Consider the following 23,188-nt stretch of genomic DNA (forward strand, 5'->3'; position numbering starts at 1 on the left):
AAAGTTGGTAGATACTAACCAGGAGTTCCACAAAGCCAATCATGTGTGCGCAATAATGCTTCATGTTAAATTCATACAAGAGAAGCTTGATAGTTCCTCAACAAATTGAGGACCATCATGAGATATTCCAGCTACAAAAAAGAATTCACTGAATTAAAAAAGGCACATGTTAAATGAAAAGATTATAAATAGCAAGTTGGTAGATACTAACCAGGAGTACCACAAAGCCAATCATGTGAGCACAATAATGCTTCAACATTATCTGGCAAAAGAACACTTCTATATTTATCAAGAATCCGTCTACATATACTGAATGAGGACTCTGATGCCACTGTTGTAATCGGAATGCTCAAGATATCACGTGCCATCTTAGAAACTTCAGGGTATTTACCTTCATTCGCTTTTCAATATTCAAGAACATCTAAGTTAGCATATTGATTATGATCAAGTCTCTCTTCATCCAAATAAGTTTGCAAATCAGTCTCTTTTCTTGAAGGTCCACACAATTTACTTTGATAATTACTAAAATCTTCTAATTCACTTGAAAGAATGATTGGACTACCTCTAACAGACCTTTGTGAAGATGAAACACTTCGCTCATTAGAGGACACGAGATATTCTTGAAAAAAAAAGTCTCATCTTATCAAGAACCTCATTAGCAATTTTCACTCCTCCATCATTACCAAACAACTTCACATATCAGTATTTAACAAAATGTAACTTATATCTAGGATCTAAGATGACCGCAAAAGAAAGAATAACACTGTAACAACTCCAGTATTTGTCAAATTTGGTCTTCATGCTTTTGGCCATGCAACATATTTGATCTTGATTTACAGATACATCATGATAAACACATGCAACTTCCTTGAGTTTCAAATAGAGGTTTGCAGTTGGATAATTGCTAGTTAATAATTAAATACCAAGTGTTAATGTACGTGAAGCCTGTAGCGTGAGCAAATAGAAGTGGTAAACAGAAATACATGTTTATGGATGACTATTGAGTGAAAACAAGAAAATTTTATTAAAAAATAAAATAAAAAATTATCATTAAAATTTTGCAATTTGCAGTATCTTCTAATTGATTGAAGTGGAAGCTTTAAAAAAAAAAAACATTGAAAGATTTACAATAGCTTTTAAAATGATGGTACGTACAACTAGTGTCTGCTGCAATATTCAAGATATTGAACAACAAATTTACTTTCACCGTTAATCCCCCCAAATATTGCATTGTACGACTCTGGTATGCAATTTTTTTTAAAAGGGTTTTAGTCAATCTATTTCCCATTTTACAGTAAGGGGGTTTTATTGTTTTCCCTTCATTTTTCCTGCTTTTAGCACCTCAGGTATTAACGTGCAACATTGGTACTTCATTTTTGTATTAATAAAATATAACTGGAGTGAGGAGATGGTAACCTCATTCAAGGCAGGGAATACCTTTGGACTTAAAAACAGTCACAAAAGAGTTCATATTTACCTCCCTCCAAGAAGACTAGTAGGGTCATAATATATTTACAATAAACCAGTATGAACCACCAATATGAATCTTCAATTTCAACATTGAATATATTTACAAGTCAGAAAATGGTTTTCAGAAAATACATAAGCTTATAAGTTGCCTAGGTTGTGATTTTCCCAAATATGAACTTCAACACCCGTATCCGAAATTGCTTATACATGTGTTCGTTCATATATATACATAATAACTATCTATTCTACATATCCAATACCGCATATTCCCTACAACAACGAAGCACTCATAAGATTGTCAAAGAAATGCTCTGTGCAAATCCACTTCGGTTGACATGATTTACTTCCAATAAGATTCCGTAGCATAGAGAGGCATCCACCAAATCTACTTTGATACATTTTCCTCACAGTTAGGTGTTTATCCAGAACCATCAATTCCAGAAGAGTTTAACAGCTCTGTCAGAAAATTGAATCAGCATTTACCCGCAAGAGGAGTACACAAAAACAAGGGGGGAAAATAGGCAACAATAACAAAAAAAGATATCACATCAAAGTCAAGGTTTACAGTTAGCATGATGAAACAACTAATATAGTAGAGCCTCATACACTAGAAGAGAACAGAGATACAAGTATTTCTCAAAAAATGTATTGTGAAACCCATTACCAGAAATTTCAAAATATAAATCATAGAAAGGATGCCTTGGATTCAACACATAAATCTGACATAGAATATCATCCTAGCACATACAAAATGAAACTGTCAGTAGGCGTTTCCCTTTCATATTGAAATACCGAAGAAGGTATAACTTGGGTTGCAAACCACCAGACTCTTGTTTTCAAACCAAGTACAGCTGCGGCCTCTGCATCTCATTCAATATTTTCTCACTTTTATATTTAAAAATTTATAGTTTTCCAATTTGTTGTTTTCATCTGATTTGGACTAGTACAAAAATCTAGTATGCAACAACACTCACTAGCAACTCCTTTTAGAAATCGAAAGTTCTATGAAACTTAAGAATAAATTACTGTAATTTTCAGCAAAAACTTTCAACTTCTTCTGAGGTAAACGGCTCAAACTATTACTGCTGTCACAAACTACAGCAAAATCTAAATAAGACAGTTCCAGCACTGCACATAGCTCCAAACTGGTAAAAGGAGTATATATTTACACTCTTAACAGGAATTCAAGAAAAATAGAGGAAATATAGAAAAAAAAATAATCAAAAAATAATTACTTAAGAATAAGGATTGCAGTATTAGAGCTTCCACCAAGAGAAATCTAGATACAAGTTAACCAATCAATGAAAATAGTAGCACAAACAGAAGCAGTTTGAAAACATACAAATACTTTAGACTACTGAGTGAATGTTTGTACCATACTGTATTTCATCGATAAATGATGTTCGAAAAAATCATGGTCGGGTTATGTTTGAATCGATGTTTTTAAAACAACCAGTCATTGAACTAGAAAAAGTGCTGATTCAAGGTTTAATCGTCTAACTGTGGTTAGACTGGTAATAATACATAACATTTTTCATGATATATTAAGTAATGAAGCTTTATATATCATTTTAAAAAACTCAAGTATTTTTTTTTTTAAATCGTAAATATGTCTTGCTATTCATAAATATCCTGCACAAAATAAATTATCAATTCTAATATTTTTAAATCCTTCTCTTTTCCCACATTGACATGTTTTCATATGTCCGAACAAAGAAGATAATATAAGAATCAAGTGTGTACCTCCTTTATAGTAATGCCATCTGATCCTGCAGTATCAACAATATCGAAAATTTGATGCTCAATATGAAGCTCCTTTCCAGAGTCTGATTTTTTTTTTTTTTATCTTCATTTCCAGATCCAGAAGTTATTGGCTCAAGAAGCCTCAGGTAAGCCTCAATCTGCAAACAAGTTAAGACTTATAGCCAAGGACAATAACAAACAAAAACAAGATGTTTTATTCTTTAGTTAGTTTTATAGAATACTATGAACTTGCTTCACATAAAGAGAATATTTCCAGCAATTTCCAAGAGAGACATTGTTGAGTTGAGACAGTGCTGCTCAACAGAAAATAAACCCACCATTCAAAAAACAGAATTTGAACCATAAAAAGCAATGGAGAGAAGACGGTTATTATAAAGTGGTAAATAGTAATAACTAACTCACCTTACCATTCACCTTAGCATCAAACTGCTCCACAATATTATGCGCTTTCAACCTGGCAACAATCTGATCACACAATGAAAAGTGCAACCAGGCAAACTATCAATAGCTGCATATAACAGAATATATATAACTACAGTTTTGGGAAGTTTAAAGTTTGAAAACACACTTGTCTACACGCCCTTTATATATAACCAAGATCCTTCTTAATATCAGACACAAGAAGAACCTACTAAGAAAACATTATAATTACATATAAATGATGAGTTAACTTGGTTGTCGAAGCCAATGTTTTAAGTAAAGTCTGTGACTGCCAAGGTTTCAGATGTCTCCACGATCACAATGTGACCACAACTGAGGCTGTATTTGACCGCAATATAAAGGACTGTGATGCAACAACAGTGGATACAACAATTTAAAACCACTGTTGGCAGGCCCGGTTTGTGCCTTATAGCATAAGGCGACTACAGTTAAGGCTACAACTGATCACAACTCTCCGCAATATCAAAAATTGTGATACAGATGAACTGACGGAAATTGTCTATGTCGAGGAGTTCCACAAAGTCTGGGTTGATTTTCAACATCTTGAGTGACGGAAAATGAACTGAAAATGTTGAATCTTCACATGGATTGAGCCAACAAGACTGCAGTGTGTGTCTTCAAAAATACAGGTGAAATAACGTTCTATATATGTTACTTTACATATTAAAAATAGAATGAGAATACATACCCAAGGGAAAAGAGATTGGAGGATTTCGGTGGGGGTCCTCCTTCTATGTGATAGTTTTTGAGAACTGATTGTTTCCGAAGCTTCACCTTTATGTATCAATTCAAATAGTTCAATGTGTGTGTCAAAAGTAGGTTAAATTAAATTACCTCAAGGTTGTACCTTGAAGCCCAAGTATGATCATCAGCTTCAATACCTACACTAACACTAATTGAAGTAGTCGACACAATTTGCAGAAGCCATAGACCTAATCCTATTTTCTATGATTACATAATATAAAAGTGAATCCATATCAGTCTGAAACATTGCTTAGAATTGCAACTCTTTGCTTTTGGCAGAGATATATCACTCTAACTACAGATCAAAGAAACTTCGCATTGCTTCAGGCATCCCAGCAACAATGCGGTTTCGCAGCACAATAATGAAATTTTGGAGAAATTGACATACATTTTAAGAAACACACAAGTGATTGGGCATAACATCTAATTCCAATCTGGAAAACCAAACCAGTACATATATATTGAAAGAACAAAGAAAAAACTATAACCATCAAATAGATCAAACTAACACACCACTTTCCCATGCTGTGAATTTCCTTGAACAATATTAACAACAATCCATAAAGTAACTAATAAGCAAAAAATACATAACAAAATAACTAGAGTTAGGCTCAATTACTATTAAGAACAGGTGATATCAAAGTCTCTTGGTAGACTTTTGGAGCCTTGACACCATAATTGTTTTGAATTTCTAGAGTCTTAACAGCACCATCTCTAGAATCATAAACACCCAACTTTTTTGACGAGCTAAACTCTAGCAGCACTTGATCATCCTCGTAAAGATAAAGTACCCTGCTAATGTCGTTAGCTTGAAGGCGGATAATTTTAGTCCATGATTCATCATTTCCATGCTCATTCATAAGCCAAACATCTGAAAAAGTGGAATGATGACGAACTACGCAGAGACAATCCCTCAACACACATAACGTGCTGTTCATCGTGGAGGGCGTCACATGAGAACTAGGGACCAATAGCTCTCTATAAGACTCCTTCTCCAAATCAAGAGAAATAATGGATTGATGAGTTGTCAACCAATTAAGAGTTCCACTCCCACTATCGAATTTTCCTGAATCCCAATGAAAATGAGGAGAACCTGAATCCTTCTCCAAAAATAGGTACCCATAGTATGCACACAAGTAAGAGCATTATAACCACATTTTGACATAGAAATGACAACCACCTTGTAAGTATCAGTAGACCGATCATAACCAAAGCTAAAGGATCGGTTATGATTATTCTCCAAACAGAGCAATCTTGTATATTTCCTAATCGAAGGGTTCCAAAGAATGATGACTCTCGAATTCGAACCACAGACCCTGGGATCACGGTGTGCCCATTGGAGGATACAGAAGATGCCATTGCAGTAGGCATCTATGTGAGTGTGTGTGTGTGTGGCGCGCGTGCGTGCGTGTGTGTGTGTGAATGTGTGCGTGCGCACGAGTTCTAAGATAAGATTTTGTAACTTAAGTTGTGCATTTTCTTTTAATATTTTTTTCTCCAAAAAATTTAGTCTTACTTCCTTAAAAAAAAATTAGCCCCACTAATAATTTAATCTCAGATCCGCCCCAGGTGGAATAGAAGTTATTGCCCAAAGGAGGACACTCTAGCTGCGTGGGGGTGAAGACGACGGAGGAGGAGAGAGGGTAAGATGTGAAGGCAAACTCCTCCGGTGAAGGTTGGGTGATGCTTAAGAGGAAGCGTTGGTGGCGCGTGGCTGGTGCGTGAAGGTGCTTCTTGGCAAATGATGGATCGGTGATTAGAGATTTAAAGGATTTGCAAACACATTGGAATCGCATTAGGGATTTCACGGGAAGCCTCGAGAGAATATCTACCACGATCTTGTATGGAAGAATGGGAAGGGAATCTATGGAGGAGGAAGATAATCGCATTAGGGTTCCGGTGGAGGTTGTTTCCTCCAAAGCGGCGTCGTTTGCGTGGTTTTTCATTTTTTGAGAGTGGATATGGCAATGGAAGAACGAATGAGTGTGATTGCTTTTAAAAGTGCTCACAAGTCACAAGCAAGGTTTTTTTTTTCTTTTTCTTTTTCTTTTTCTTTTTTCTTTTTCTGTACTCTGGAGTTGTTCCGACGCGGTGGTAGGCCGGAGAGCCGCCGCGTCGGAACTTTTTATTATTTTTTTAAATTTTTTTTTTTACATCATCCGACTCCTCTCTTTTCGAAAATGAACATAGATTTTTAAAAACAAGTCCCAAAACTTCTAGATCTACAAATAAATCAACGAAGAAGAAGAGATGAAATACTACCTTGCTCGATTTCGATCTGTTCTTTGATGAAGATGTGAGATCCGGTTCCGTTTCCTTCTTCTTCTTGCTCGCGGTTATTCCTTGTATGAATCTGAGATCTTTGAGTGTTCGAACCTGTTTGAACGTCAGAGAGCTTGATTTCGATTTTAATCTTCTTTCATATCATGAGTTCGGATTCAAGTCATGTTATGATTTTGAATGAGTTCCGAAATAAGTTTGTGTGAAAAGAAGAATGAAAACGAAGTTGTTGTTGGTATAGATGACTGTATTGAATCGGAAATTAGTGTTGATGTTGCTGGAAAAGAACTAATGTTCTTGAGTGTTCATACATTGTTCATCGTGTTTTTGAGTTTTTTTTGATGATTTGATTTGAAAAGATGGGAAAGAGAAAGTGAAATTAGGGTTTCTGAGAAATTCTGTGCGGCTACAGTAATTGGTGTCATAAATGCACTATTTATACTGACAGAAACTAGGGTTGAGGCTGATGAGGGTCAAATGCCAAAAATACCCTCAAATTGGGTCTGATAAGAGTGCGTCGCACAGGGGCGGATCTGTGTGAGGCTGAGTGTGGCTATTGCCACACTAGCCCAACCCCCCCCCCCCCCCCCCCCCCCCCGTTTTTTTTTTAAACAGAGCATAATTTCTTTTTGAAATATACAGAGCATAATTATATAATATATATGTTCTATTTTGAAACATAATGTGAAATTATTCTTTGGTCTAGTGGGGCGACATTTGTGTTTCTGTTTGTGTTTGGTTGTTGTCAGTTCAACTTTTAACTTTTGCGTTTTTTTGATAATTTTTTTTCCTGATAATATAAACAACATACAAAAATAAATTTACTTGTAAAAATAAATCCAGTGAGAGTCGAACTTGTGAACTCCAAACACATTGACTTGGTTATCTTTCAATAAGTTATAATGCTTGCAATGTTTTTTTTTTTTTGCAACTTTGATATATATATATATATATATATATATATATATATATATATATATATATATATATATCTGTGTGTGTGTGTGTGTGTGGCGCGCGTGCGTGCGTGTGTGTGCGTGAATGTGTGCGTGTGCGCGTGCACGAGTTCTAAGATAAGATTTTGTAACTTAAGTTGTGCATTTTCTTTTAATATTTATTTCTCCAAAAAATTTAGTCTTACTTCCTTAAAAAAAAGTTAGCCCCACTAATAATTTAATCTCAGATCCGCCCCTGGCGTCGCACGGGTTTTCTTGATTATAATAGAGAACAATAAATAATCTTTAACCCGTAAGATCATTGATATGGTGGAAAATATTTTCTTCAAAAACAAAATGCAAGAGTATAGGAATGAAATTGGTGTGCAATGCATTTTTTTGGATGGAATTTGTTAGGTTAAATAATTGCAAACCTAATAAAGCAAATGAGCGGGAAAAAATTAGGTTAAGTTGCTTCAGACGTAACAAAATTAATAATAAAAAAAAAGGCAAGAGGATAGGAATGAAATTGGTGTGCAATGCATTTTTTTAGATGGAATTTGCTAGGTTAAATAATTGCAAACCTAATAAAGCAAATGAGCGGGAAAAAAATTAGGTTAAGTTGCTGCCGACGTAACAAAATTAATAAATAAGGATAAAAGTTACAATTTTTTAAAAATAATACATCTGACCAAAATAAAAAAAATGTAAAGTTTTCTTATAAAATTGAATCATATACATTTCCACTGAATTTTCACTACATTGTCTCACTTTTGTACTCATCATCTTTTATGAGATACATATCTTTGAAGTATTTTATAAATATTCATGTGTATATGTGGAGTATCCTACAAATATTTGATTAACTATTTTTTGAAATTAAAATGATTAATTCTGATACTTCGTGGGTACTTATCTCTGGAGTATCAGTATATGATACGTATTCGATACGGATACGTCTTCATTTTAGAGTATCCAGACGTCATAGGTAATCATAAATATTGGATCACATTTGGACATGTCACATATTTTAGAAAATGATTTTTTTTAAGCCACTCTCCGATCTTTAATAGGAGAAGAAATATAATTATTATTTATTGTAACTTTATAAATGTATAATTTACAAATATTCCCTTATGGAATATTGAGAAACATTAAATACATCTAATATTAAAAAGACAAACATCAATTGAGGGCTAAAAAAATCTTTTAAACAATAATTACACCTTAAAAGTTGTAACATTTTTTTATAGATATGACTACCTTTTCTTTTTGAGAATTTTCTTATAATAAATTCTAGATGAAGTATTTGAGGAAAAATTTTGAAAAATAAAATAATTAAATAATGAATATTTTTAAAATAATTAAATTATATGTATTTTGGTGTATGTGTCAAATGGTTTTTTTATAATACAATCTAAAGACATATTCAAAACGACAATTTCAGAGGCAGTACAACTCATACACCAATTATAATCAGTAATAAGCAAGAACAATACATAATCTTTCACAATTGACCAAAATGAAATCAATTCGACATTTCGTTAAAATTACACGAATGTTTGAAATTCAACAAAACATAAAGAGTGTTTGAAATTCAAGAACACATTACACAACATTATATGAAATCTCTACTGATATTCTTCGTACATGCAGTTGGAACGAACGCAAAGATATAATATATTATTTTAAACCATATTCCTAAACATAAATTCCATGTCGCTATCGTCACGAACAACCCGAGGAAAACAAACCGTTTTCCACATGTCTTCATCTTAATTTTCCCCTAGGTTTACACATGGCATCTGAACAAATACATGACATGTATAATGACTTTCACCAAGATAGACAAAATATTTGTTAAGTTGTGTCTTCAACTCATCCATAGTGTCGGTCGGAGTAAGAAAAATCTTAATTGTCTTTTTGAAAGCAGAGTATCGGACATGAGCTTCAATCTATGCATCTTCAGACATGTTTAACTTCACAAAAGTTTATGAAATATCATATCAGAATAAAATGAAATGAAACGTAAAGTAGATTATTGATAAAACATAGACATATATTTATATTATATGCGGAAACATTAATAACATATAAAAATGTAGGTGCATGTTCCACCACATAGAAGTCATATATTTATTTCCTAAAAAAAAAAAAAAAGAAGTCATATATTTATATTTATTTATATAATTTATATAATGTTAGTCATATATTGGCCACAAAAAATTGGTGTTACAATATCGACAGTAAAAAATATGCCTTCACTTTCTTTTTCAGGATTGTCACACAAAATTGAATTGCCTTGGTTTGTCTCCTTTTTTGATGGGGTCGATTTTTCTTCTTTTTCAATGTTCATGAGGTCTCATAACCTAACTTGTTGATCCAAACACTTAAATTCCCACGACGATGCCTCTTCACTCTTCTGTATGTTCAACTCCGTAGATGGTCGAGGTAGAGAACAACCATATTTCAAAAAAAAAAAAAAAAAGAACAAAATGATTTGGAATTATGCCAAGACACATGATGGGGTTTTATGCTTAAGCGGGGGCACCCCTTTAAGTGGGAAAAAAGATTTTGAAGTTCCGATTTCATGATTTGTCAACTCCATTACAAGGCTATTGTAATAAGTTGCAACGATATTAGAATAGGTTATTGTAACGCCCCAAATTTTGATCCAAGACATTACGCCTAATTCATTTTCATTTTTCAAAAAACACTACTATTTTTTTTTTCAATCATCCATAATAAATTCTTAATAAAAACCGATACAAAATTCTTAAAATAAATATCTTACAAAAATATCTTCTAAAGTTACAATTCAATCAAAAACCCAATTTTTATCCCCGCGTACGCTTTCATCACACATCAAACTTCATATATCATCTTTGGTACCTACAACATTATATTAATGTAAGGGTCAATTTCCTTATCCAAATTGGTTCATACTCAAAGCACCAGAAACAATGTCATAAAATAGATAATATCAAAACTTCTCAATCAAAAAGAATTAAGAAAAATACATTCAAGTCATATGCTTCAAAGTAAGGTTCACACACATCTTATTTGAAATATAATAGTTTTAAGTCAATCATCAATCACATGTATACAACAGACTCTATGCAATTATGCGTAAGATGCATGCTCTTATAACTATATGATCCGGATATAATCCGCCACACAGGCACCGCACAGAAATATAATTGCAATTCCCGCCACTAAGGCATCCACACAGAATATAATTGCAATTCCCGCCACTAAGGCACCACACAGATGCATATGCCATGCATGATCATGAAAATGCAGACTAATACCTGCCACTAAGGCACCACACATAATATAATTATAACCCGCCACTAAGGCACCACACAGATATATAATATTAACCCGCCACTAAGGCAAGTATTAACGCATCATCAAACACACAGCCAAAAGTCAATCATTTCACAATCTCACATTTTCATCTTTCTCTTTTCTTTAATTCATCAAAAAAAATGTAACACTTCTTTTCCAACACCACAAAAACATATAAAGCATAATAATATAAATATATCAATTCACACCACATTATCATACACAACTTTCATATAAAACATAGTTAAGAATAATCACTCATAATTAAGAATAATCACTCTTAGAAAGGATTAAATTTTACCATGAAAATACATTTTAATTATTTTTCTTTTTAAAAGACAAGAATTGCTACCACTATTTAATAACACAACCCTAGCACTTAGTATGGACGTATGGGAAAAAAGCCCTTACCTTAGACAATATCTTCCTAGCAGACAACTAAAAGCTCCAAATCGTAGCTTCAATGCAGGCTTGATTCCTCTAACCGCTTTCTCTCCTTTCCTCCCTATTGTTTTCTTCCGAAGGGTATGAAATTAAGATGAGGGAATTATGGTATGAGTTTCGTGAAGGGGTGCAATGATAGGTAACAGAGTAATTTATTTCTCTTGGTGAAAAAAATCAAGAGATGATAGAAATGAGTGAAATCATAGTCATTGGGTGATATGGCTAACTGGAAGGGGATTTTATGAGGAGATGCATCATATCGTATGATTTAACTTTGTTGGAAGGAAATTAATTGTGAGAGCTTTAAGAGGAAAGAAAGAGACCGTGTAAAGTCTCATAAAGAAATTCGGATAATTTAAAAAGAAGAAGAAAGTTGAGAGAACATGGAATTATATGTGTGCTAATCCATACAAACAAGAGTTACTAGTGCTACTATAAATATGGATGCATATGGTTGGTTTATTCCTAAAGTCTGTAACACGTTAGCACAGGCACTATCATCATGTTTTCATGTATTGATAACCACCAAAAATTAGCAACTGCACTTGACTCATTCCCCTTCATTTTTTTCCCTCGTGTCATTTTACTTCCCCACGTAAAAGCATATAGCAAGGACATCCCAAAACATAAAACAAATGGCTGCTAGTGCATATACATATTTTGGCAACTAAAATCTCTAATAGTTATTAAAGTCACGGCAAGTAGGCAATTAAAATAAATAAACTACTAATACTTCTTTAAAATAAATTATACTAAGGTTTCTACTTAATTAAGGATCATAGGTTATATTCCCCCCATAAAATAAATATGCTTTGAAGTCGTAAGAATTTTCTCATGCTCCTTACGCAAAATATTAATAAAATAAATCTAGAAAAATAATATGAAGAACATAAATCTTGTATGAAAATTTCGGGATGTTACATTATTACCCCCTTAAAATAGTTTCGTCCTCGAAACTAGAAAGTCACAAAACTATTAGGGTTGATCTCCCTTATATATATAAAATCATATGATAGTCATTTTAAAAGACGAAGTCAAATGTTCTAACAAAAGAATAGAGTGAAACATTTATCTACATATCGAAATAATTTTTGTGGTATTACATTATACTCCACCAGAAATTAGCATTATCTCGAAACTAGATAATAGTAAATAAACTATTAGGATAAACATTATGAAAAAGAAAAAGAAAAAAAACGGTCAACCCTTTAAGAAAAATTCAGCCAAAATATTTTAAAATAATTTTTGAAAGATGTAAAACTAATGTAAAGTAGTCATTCAGGAAAATAACCACAAATCAAAAAATTTACGAATGGAATAAAACATATGACGTCAACTAAAATAAAACACCATGTTTTCGCTGCGCACTCTGATATCAATCGGTTAGTCAACAATCCTAGTTGTGGTACATACTATCCTACCCCAACAAAAATACTATCCTCTACAACTTCCACTTGGTGTTCTCTGAGTTTATATTTTTCTTCCTCACTCTTGGTTTACTCTCCTCCACAAAAAAAAAAAAAATAACACGACTTATCACCACTATGGTCAAGATTTTTACGAATTGATACCTAAAGCAGACACTTCTCGACAAGGGATGACTTTAAGACAAAGTTTGAGTGGTGGTGGAACAAGCACTCACCATCTCTTGAAGATGGGAGATGAGTCATCTAAGTCCTACAATTTATTCGAGTCAGAAAAGACATTTCTGATACACTCGTAGCTCTAGGATCTTCCAAAAGTAACATCTAACTTGCAATTAATAATGTCATACCAAAAATTTAAGCCACAAAGCCACTAATATACAAGAATCAACACCTCTCAAAATATAAAAGGATCAAACAACTTATAGCAACACGTTGGATGCATGCAACACACAAGATTCACATATTTTTTTAATAGAACCCACAAGTTACAAAGTCATATCACCTTACCTCTTTTTTTTCCAGCAACAACACACTTCTACAGCCAAGAGCAACAATTTAAAAAAAAACAGCAAAATAGATAACAAATTAAATAGCAAGAAGAAGAAGGGAAAAAAAACATGCAGACCCTTAAGTTGAAGAAAATATAGAAAATAGCAAGCTTTATTTGAGTAATTATTTTAAACAAAGTCCAAAATACCCGTTTCCACCATGTTATAAATTCATTCATTTCCTACACATCAATTCATACGAAATTTAATTTAGTAAAGAGAAGTTTTTTTTTTTTTTGAAGTATTTGAACTTCTTAAAGATTATTTTATCATCTTATTCTACATCCAAACTTCAATCTAGAAACACCAACATTAAAATGATAGATACATAGATAACAAAATAGAAAATACGACACATTTAATAACGGTAAATAAAAACAACAATAGCAACAGTTTATTTTTTTTTTTCTAGCAAAGGGCGACATTTATGCAGAAATACACACTAAAAGAGTCTTAGTGACAAACAACAAAAACAGAATACATATAGAGTAACTTTTAGTGGCAGATAGAAGAAAACAAATTATAATAATAAGAACATCAACATAAAAACAATATTAATGCACTAATCCTACAAAAATCACATATAGCACCATCTAAGTCATCTCTAATTCGCAAATTATGATTGCCATAGTTTATAAAAGAAATTTCTTTAATTAAACTAAATTTATCACTTACCTAGTTAGTTTCATAAAAATTATTTCCATACTAGTAATAACATACATAGACACCAAATGCCACTGTGGAAACAATAACTTCAAAATTCAAAAGGATGGTAGATAATATTATTTTTTTCCAGCAATGGAGAAATCAAACAATCACCGTAAGAAAATAACTAATAAACCAAGATTTTAAATTCTATAAGCATTATTCAAAATAAACATTTTTTTTTATGAAGCAAGGTGAAATAATATTAAAACAAAAAAAACAATCACAAGATATGACTAATTAATTGCAAAATATCAATACAACTCTACACACATAACATATAACTTAAATCAATTGCAGCATCCATAATCTCTAAAGTCTTGCTAACAAGCACCAAAAACAAAAACCAAATTTGACAATCAGTGACCAAAGACTAAAAAAAATAGCACACTTTTAAATAAATTGAATACCTTGATCACATAACAAGCTTATCAACTACAAGTAAACTATCCACCATATAACCAAAAGCTCATTCATTTTCTTTAGAAACTCAACACCAAACTAAAATTAATAAATTACTTTATCCATACGAGAATACTAATACAAGTTCTCAACACTCAAGTCAGACACACTAGCTTACTAACACCTAGCTTTTACATCAAACTTCTACACACTTATATAAACAAGATCAGAAAGAAAGAAAAATTAGTCATCCTACACCAAACTAAATCACACCACCAATCCCCTTAATAATACAAACACACATATAAAAGACATTATGGCCACACTTCTACATCTACTCAAATTGGCCACGAAATTGTACAAACACCTTTAAGAGTCTCCTCACCAAAAATAGCCTACTTGCAAAAAGGATTCTGCACTAAATACTACTACATTTACTACCCACAATCATCAAACTAGAAATTAAAATATTATATGATACCAACTAATCAATTGTTGCAGATTCACGCCCAACATCAACAATTTAAATAAGCATTATACAAGCATATAAACACAAGTAAAGTTCGCTCATCAATTTAAAAAGGAATAGAAAAATGTCAAAACCAAACTCAGAGAACAAAGCATTCACACGTATAAAGCAAAAGCATGCGTCATACAAGATCGTCCCACCCCAAAAATATTTGTCCGAAGACTATTGCTCTGATACCATAATATAACGCCCCAAATTTTGATCCAAGACATTACGCCTAATTCATTTTTATTTTTCGAAAAACACTACTATTTTTTTTTCCAATCATCCATAATAAATTCTTAATAAAAACCTATACAAAATTCTTAAAATAAATATCTTTCAAAAATATCTTCTAAAGTTACAATTCAATCAAAAACCCAATTTTTATCCCCGCGTACGCTTTCATCAGACATCAAACTTCATATATCATCTTTGGTACCTACAACATTATATTAATGTAAGGGTCAATTTCCTTATCCAAATTGGTTCATACTCAAAGCACCAGAAACAATGTCATAAAATAGATAATATCAAAACTTCTCAATCAAAAAGAATTAAGAAAAATACATTCAAGTCATATGCTTCAAAGTAAGGTTCACACACATCTTCTTTGAAATATAATAGTTTTAAGTCAATCATCAATCACATGTATACAACAGACTCTATGCAATTATGCGTAAGATGCATGCTCTTATAACTATATGATCCGGATATAACCCGCCACTAAGGCATCCACACAGAATATAATTGCAATTCCTGCCACTAAGGCACCACACAGATGCATATGCCATGCATGATCATGAAAATGCAGACTAAAACCCGCCACTAAGGCACCACACAGAATATAATTATTACCCGCCACTAAGGCACCACACAGATATATAATATTAACCCGCCACTAAGGCAAGTATTAATGCATCATCAAACACATAGCCAAAAGTCAATCATTTCACAATCTCACATTTTCATCTTTCTCTTTTCTTTAATTCATCAAAAAAAAATGTAACACGTCTTTTCCAACACCACAAAAACATATAAAGCATAATAATATAAATATATCAATTCACACCACATTATCATACACAACTTTCATATAAAACATAATTAAGAATAATCACTCATAATTAAGAATAATCACTTTTAGAAAGGATTAAATTTTACCATGAAAATACATTTTAATTATTTTTCTTTTTAAAAGACAAGAATTGCTACCACTATTTAATAACACAGCCCAAGCACTTAGTATGGACGTATGGGGAAAAAGCCCTTACCTTAGACAATATCTTCCTAGCAGACAACTAAAAGCTCCAAATCGTAGCTTCAATGCAGGCTTGATTCCTCTAACCGCTTTCTCTCCTTTCCTCCCTATTGTTTTCTTCCGAAGGGTATGAAATTAAGATGAGGGAATTATGGTATGAGTTTCGTGAAGGGGTGCAATGATAGGTAACAGAGTAATTTATTTCTCTTGGTGAAAAAAATCAACAGATGATAGAAATGAGTGAAATCATAGTCATTGGGTGATATGGCTAACTGGAAGGGGATTTTATGAGGAGATGCATCATATCGTATGATTTAACTTTGTAGGAAGGAAACTAATTGTGAGAGCTTTAAGAGGAAAGAAAGAGACCGTGTAAAGTCTCATAAAGAAATTCGGATAATTTAAAAAGAAGAAGAAAGTTGAGAGAACATGGAATTATATGTGTGCTAATCCATACAAACAAGAGTTACTAGTGCTACTATAAATATGGATGCATGGTTGGTTTATTCCTAAAGTCTGTAACACGTTAGTGTTTGAAAATAGAAAAGAGTACAGTACTAAACAAAGAAAAAAGAACTTGTTGTGTCGTGGAATAACCACTGCCCTGAAAGCGAATTCGGCAAGACCTCGATGCAATCTGAGTACCGACCGCTCCCCAAGGTTAACACAACGAGCCTATGAACACGTGCACTCGTGGCCTTAGGCTATGGAAAACACAGAACAAATGCCCAGATCAATTAGGAGTGAAAAAGGAAATTTTGATGAAAAATGATCGCATAAAGAAAATTATCTTCTCCCTTCCACTTGTTTCAGACCTTTAATATAACATTTGAGTGTAAAAAACGGTTCCCTTGATTTACTGTAACAGCCAAGTCAAATCCTTAATAATAGCCCAATAATTATACGTTATTAGGCAATAAGGAAGAATAGTCAAAGCTTTTTGATAACTGAATAAAAGTGTTTAAATGAAAGATATTTCAAATAATAAAAAGAGGGATCTGACTATCAAAAGCAATTAAAGAGAAATAAGGGAAGGTAATTCTCAAACGTTTTACCAATGTGGGACACACGTGTATAATCAATTTTGCCATTGTCCAACAATCCCCCACCAATGGTAAAATGGAAAAACAAAAGAAAGACAGAAAGAACATAGAAAATCTGGGCAAAAGAAGGATTAACACTTAAGTACCAATATCATAATGATTGAATTGATACGTAGTGAAGTAAGGCAACAATTGTGTCTAGATAGTGAATTACTCTTGAACTATCGGCTTCAATTGAGACCCCTACAACACATGTATTACCTTAGAATCTGTGATTTCCGCGATAGTTAAAACACACGCTTTTAAAGGCCATGCGTACACCTTGGATTCTCATGAGTGCTCTAGAAAAATAGCCAAGATTTTTCATAGAAGGCGGCCCACCTTCACACTCAAGTAGGTAAATTCATCAAGTGCGTCTCAAAAGCACCACCATAAAAGGCTATGAATTCATTAAGAACATAAAAATGTTCAACCTCAAATTTAACAAGCGGCGAGTTCATCAAGTCCGTCTCATAAGGACCACCCAAAATTAGGGCTATGAACTCATTTAAGAGCTATAAGCTTAACCTATTCACAATGCATTACCACATGTCATAGAGATGGGAGGTGTAATGCAATAGAGTATTCATATGGTTTCGTTTGACCAAGAATGGGATCCACCATATTTTCCTCAACACATAGGCTTAAGCCCCATCTCCCTCGACGATTCAAGCACTAATTTCCTTGTTAGACCTTTGGTGAGAGGATCCGCCAAGTTCCTTTCAGATCTAACAAACTCTAAAGAGATCACACCATTTTTCAACAATTCTCTAACTGAACTGCGTCTTACACGTATGTGTCTCCTCTTTCCATTATACACATTATTTATTGCTACACCAATAGCTGCTTGTGAATCACCATGAAGAGAAATCGGTATAGACCGTTTCCCCCCACAATGGCACATCAGTCAACAAGTTTCTCAACCATTTTGCTTCTTGACCTGCTAGATCAAGAGAGATGAACTCTGACTCCATAGTGGAACGTGCTATACAAGTTTGTTTGGAAGACTTCCATGATATGGCACCTCCACCTAAAGTAAAAATATATCCACTGGTGGAACTCACTTCATCATTATCAGTAACCCAATTTGCATCACAAAATCCTTCTAACACAGCAGGAAATTTAGAAAAATGCAAACACAAATCCATAGTACCTTTAAGATACCTGAGTAAACGATGAAGTGCAATCCAATGTTCATTACCTGGATTGTGAGTATATCTGTTGAGTCTACTCACGGCATATGCTATGTCAGGTCTAGTACAATTCATGAGAAACATAACACTGCCTATGATTTTAGCATATTCAACTTGTGAAACACTAGAACCATTGTTTTTCTTAAGATGTATGCTAGAATCATAGGGAGTTTTCACAGGTAATTCATCATAACAATTAAATTTTTTCAATATCTTTTCGATATAATGCGACTGACTTAACGAAAAACCATTGTCAATTTTTCTTATTTTAATTCCTAGAATCACATCAGCTTCTCCTAGATCTTTCATATCAAAATGAGAAGATAAAAATGATTTGGTCTCTTTCACTACAGTCACATTAGTACTAAAAATTAGCATGTCATCAACATATAGACATATTATCACACATTCTTGTCCAAATAATTTAGAGTAAACACAAGTGTCAGATGAATTCACAACATAACCGTCACTTACAAGAGTATGGTTAAATTTTTCATACCATTGTTTAGGAGCCTGCTTAAGGCCATATAAAGATTTTCTCAACTTACACACTTTGTTCTCTTGACCTTGAATCACATAGCCCTCGGGTTGCTCCACATAAATTTCCTCTCTCAGGTCACAGTTAAGAAAAGCCGTTTTTACATCCATTTGATGTACTACAAGTCCATGAATAGCGGCCAAGGCAACTAGAGAACGAATTGTAGCAATCTTAGTAACGGGAAAGTATGTATCAAAATAGTCAATTTCTTTCTTTTGTGTGTACCCTACAACTACCAATCTGGCCTTAAATTTATCAATGGTTCCATCAGTTCTTAGTTTCTTTCTAAAAATCCATTTACATCTAATTGGTTTACTTCCATTAGGCAAATCAACTAGTTCCCAAGTATGATTGGACATGATAGAATCTAATTCACTATTGATTGCCTCTTTCCAAAAGTTAGCATCAATAGAAGTTACTGCCTCATTATAAGATTTAGGGTCATCCTCAATAAGAAAAGTTGACACAAATGCATGATTTATTTTATCAACATCATTATTTTCTACCAAAAAAGTAGTAATAAAATCTGGTCCAAAACTACTTTCTATTCTTTGCCTTTTACTTCTCCTAGGTTCATTAGCTTGTACATTTGTACCAGAGGAAGAAACAGGCAAGGATAAAGGCGTTAAAGTAGTAGTATGAGAACCACTAACATCATCAACATGTTTCTTAAAAGGAAATTCTTGTTCAAAAAATTCTGCATTCCTAGATTCACAAATAGAATTATCATTCAAACACAAGAATCTATAAGCAGCACTATTTTGAGCATATCCAATAAACACACAATCAAACGTTTTGGTGCCTACATTATTCCTCTTGAAATCCGGCAGTCCCACCTTAGCTAGACATCCCCATACTTTTAAAAAGTTTAAATTAGGTGCAAATCCTTTCCACAATTCATAAGGGGTTTTATCTAGCCGTTTATGAGGGACTCTATTTAGTATATAACAAGCTGACAGAACAGCTTCCCCCCACATTTGGTTGGACATACCAGAACTCAATAACATAGCATTCATCATTTCTTTAAGTGTTCTATTTTTCCTTTCAGCTATACCGTTTTGTTGAGGAGTATAAGGGGCACTAGTTTCATGGACAATCCCATTTTTTTTTCACAAAATTCCCTAAGAAAATTAGTTCCATATTCACCACCCCTATCAGACCTAATCCTATTAATTTTATGGTCCAACTGGTTTTCAACTTCTGCCTTATATTTTAAAAACATCGCTTCAGCCTCATCTTTCGAATTTAGAAGATAAACTTTGGTATATCTAGAAAAATCATCTATAAATGTAACATAATATTGTTTACCTCCTCTGCTGACCGTGTTTTTAAAATCAGCCAAATCTGAGTGAATTAATTCAAGTAATTCAGTAGATCTATTTGTGACATGCTTAAAAGGCTTCTTTGCATACTTTGCTTCAACACATATAGGACACTTAGAAAATAGATTAATATCCAGCACATTAATTAAATTCATATTTCTAAGTTTCTTAATGGAATTCACATTCACATGTCCTAGCCTACCATGCCACAAGTTAACATATTCAGCGATATAAACAGAACCAACAGCAGACATATTATTAGATGCAACAGAAATGGTGTTCAGTACAAATAAACCATTAGCAAGATATCCCTTCCCCACAAATTCCCCATTCTTTGTTATAACAGCTTTATCACCTTCAAAAACCAATTTTAATCCAGCTCTATTAAGCAAGCTACCAGAAATTAGGTTCCTACGCAGGGAGGGAACATATAAAACATCACTCAAAGATAAAGTTTTTCCAGAAGTAAGTTTAAGGAGAATCTTTCCTTTACCAAGCACTCCAGCTGTAGCAGAATTTCCCATAAAGACACACTCTCCATCGGCAGCATCCTCAATCTGGTGGAAAAGCTCTTTGTTGGCGCATAAATGTTTAGACGCGCCGGTATCTAGAATCCAGTCTACTTTGTTGTCAACCAGATTTGCTTCCACTACCACCGCAGCTATCACTTCTTCATTTTCTGCTAGATTTGCTTGAGGTGCTGATGGTGCCGCATTCTTCTGGTTATTGCTTTGTTGTCCTTGTTTCATGTGACACTGGTATGCTTTGTGACCTAATCTGCCGCAGACATAGCAAGAAATTGTTCTCTTTTGAATATTGTTATCGCCTTTCTTAGGACCAATATGTTTATTCCGTTGTTCATTTTTCTGGAACTTCTTTCCTTTGCCTTTGGACCTGTTTTTATCAACAAACTCAACAACATTAGCATTAACTGAATTTGTAGAAAATGAAACATGCTTATCTTTAAGTCTATTGGCCTCTTCAGTCTTCATATGATTGATTAGTTCTTGAAGTGACAAATCTCTCTTCTTGTGTTTGAGTTGGTTGCGGTAGTCACTCCATGATGGTGGAAATTTCTCGAGAAGCACGTTAGCTTGAAGTATCTCACACATCTTCATTTCTTCATTCAGAACTTCACCAACCAGATTCTCATATTCATGAATCTGCTCCATAATAGGCTTGTTATCCACCATTTGAAAACGCAGCCAATTTCCTACCACATATTTCTTCTTTCCAGCATCATCATCACCATAACGTTTAACCAGAATTTCCCATATCACCTTTGCAGACTTCTGATTAATGAACAAATCGAAGAGATTATTTGCCATATGATTCAGCAAATGACCCCTAACAATTTTGTTGTCCTTTTCATATTTCTTCTTAGCCTCATCATTAGCTTTCTTGGTTTCTGCAGACGGTGGAGTGACTGCAGGTGTAGCAGGAGTAGCAGGAGTAGATGACTCAGTAGAGTCAACAACATCAGCAGGAGGCTCTTCAAATAACACATAATCAACCTCTAAGGCTTCAAATAGAATCAGTAGTCTCTGTGACCACCTCTTGTAATTTGTGCCATCTAGAGGTTCCAATTTTGACATATCTGGAATGATCTTTGAGGCATTCATAGTCATCTTTGTTCAGTACCGTAATTAATTTATAAAATAAAAAAAAAAATTCGCTTTCAGATTGTTTGAAAATAGAAAAGAGTACAGTACTAAACAAATAAAAAAGAACTTGTTGTGTCGTGGAATAACCACTGCCCTGAAAGCGAATTCGGCAAGACCTCGATGCAATCTGAGTACCGACCGCTCCCCAAGGTTAACACAACGAGCCTATGAACACGTGCACTCGTGGCCTTAGGCTATGGAAAACACAGAACAAATGCCCAGATCAATTAGGAGTGAAAAAGGAAATTTTGATGAAAAATGATCGCATAAAGAAAATTATCTTCTCCCTTCCACTTGTTTCAGACCTTTAATATACCATTTGAGTGTAAAAACGGTTCCCTTGATTTACTGTAACAGCCAAGTCAAATCCTTAATAATAGCCCAATAATTATACGTTATTAGGCAATAAGGAAGAATAGTCAAAGCTTTTTGATAACTGAATAAAAGTGTTTAAATGAAAGATATTTCAAATAATAAAAAGAGGGATCTGACTATCAAAAGCAATTAAAGAGAAATAAGGGAAGGTAATTCTCAAACGTTTTACCAATGTGGGACACACGTGTATAATCAATTTTGCCATTGTCCAACAATCCCCCACCAATGGTAAAATGGAAAAACAAAAGAAAGACAGAAAGAACATAGAAAATCTGGGCAAAAGAAGGATTAACACTTAAGTACCAATATCATAATGATTGAATTGATACGTAGTAAAGTAAGGCAACAATTGTGTCTAGATAGTGAATTACTCTTGAACTATCGGCTTCAATTGAGACCCCTACAACACATGTATAACCTTAGAATCTGTGATTTCCGCGATAGTTAAAACACACGCGTTTAAAGGCCATGCGTACACCTTGGATTCTCATGAGTGCTCTAGAAAAATAGCCAAGATTTTTCATAGAAGGCGGCCCACCTTCACACTCAAGTAGGTAAATTCATCAAGTGCGTCTCAAAAGCACCACCATAAAAGGCTATGAATTCATTAAGAACATAAAAATGTTCAACCTCAAATTTAACAACGGCGAGTTCATCAAGTCCGTCTCATAAGGACCACCCAAAATTAGGGCTATGAACTCATTTAAGAGCTATAAGCTCAACCTATTCACAAT

General features: G+C 33.6%; 1 protein-coding gene and 2 long non-coding RNA genes across 3 annotated transcripts; all 3 read right to left on the minus strand.

Moving 5' to 3' along the window:
- Positions 1 to 1,603: 1,603 nt before the first annotated feature.
- On the minus strand, positions 1,604 to 3,702 carry LOC146899741 (uncharacterized). The gene is made up of 3 exons (XR_015023469.1): positions 3,637 to 3,702; positions 3,214 to 3,371; positions 1,604 to 1,926 (listed from the first exon to the last, which is right to left on the minus strand). It is a non-coding gene; the product is annotated as an uncharacterized LOC146899741 (long non-coding RNA).
- Positions 3,703 to 5,030: 1,328 nt separating this feature from the next.
- LOC146899742 (F-box/kelch-repeat protein At3g23880-like) lies at positions 5,031 to 5,778 on the minus strand. The gene is made up of 2 exons (XM_085736846.1): positions 5,629 to 5,778; positions 5,031 to 5,519 (listed from the first exon to the last, which is right to left on the minus strand). Exons 1-2 carry the CDS (start codon positions 5,776 to 5,778, stop codon positions 5,031 to 5,033), a joined length of 639 nt encoding a protein of 212 aa, XP_085592972.1.
- A 4,538-nt stretch (positions 5,779 to 10,316) lies between these two features.
- LOC146899743 (uncharacterized) lies at positions 10,317 to 11,808 on the minus strand. Its single transcript, XR_015023611.1, has 2 exons — positions 11,397 to 11,808; positions 10,317 to 10,526 (listed from the first exon to the last, which is right to left on the minus strand). It is a non-coding gene; the product is annotated as an uncharacterized LOC146899743 (long non-coding RNA).
- Between the last annotated feature and the right edge of the window lie 11,380 nt (positions 11,809 to 23,188).

Source organism: Medicago sativa, chromosome 8 (assembly GCF_051527215.1).
Source record: "Medicago sativa cultivar Bolivia chromosome 8, Bolivia_mono, whole genome shotgun sequence".
NCBI lineage: Eukaryota > Viridiplantae > Streptophyta > Magnoliopsida > Fabales > Fabaceae > Medicago > Medicago sativa.

Excerpts from the sequence above, each read along its gene's own strand:
- LOC146899742 (XM_085736846.1), bottom strand. The coding sequence starts at position 5,778 with ATGGCATCTTCTGTATCCTCCAATGGGCACACCGTGATCCCAGGGTCT. Across the intron at positions 5,520-5,628 it reads TAACCGATCCTTTAGCTTTG|GATTCAGGTTCTCCTCATTT; the intron begins GTTATGATCGGT and ends TTTTTGGAGAAG.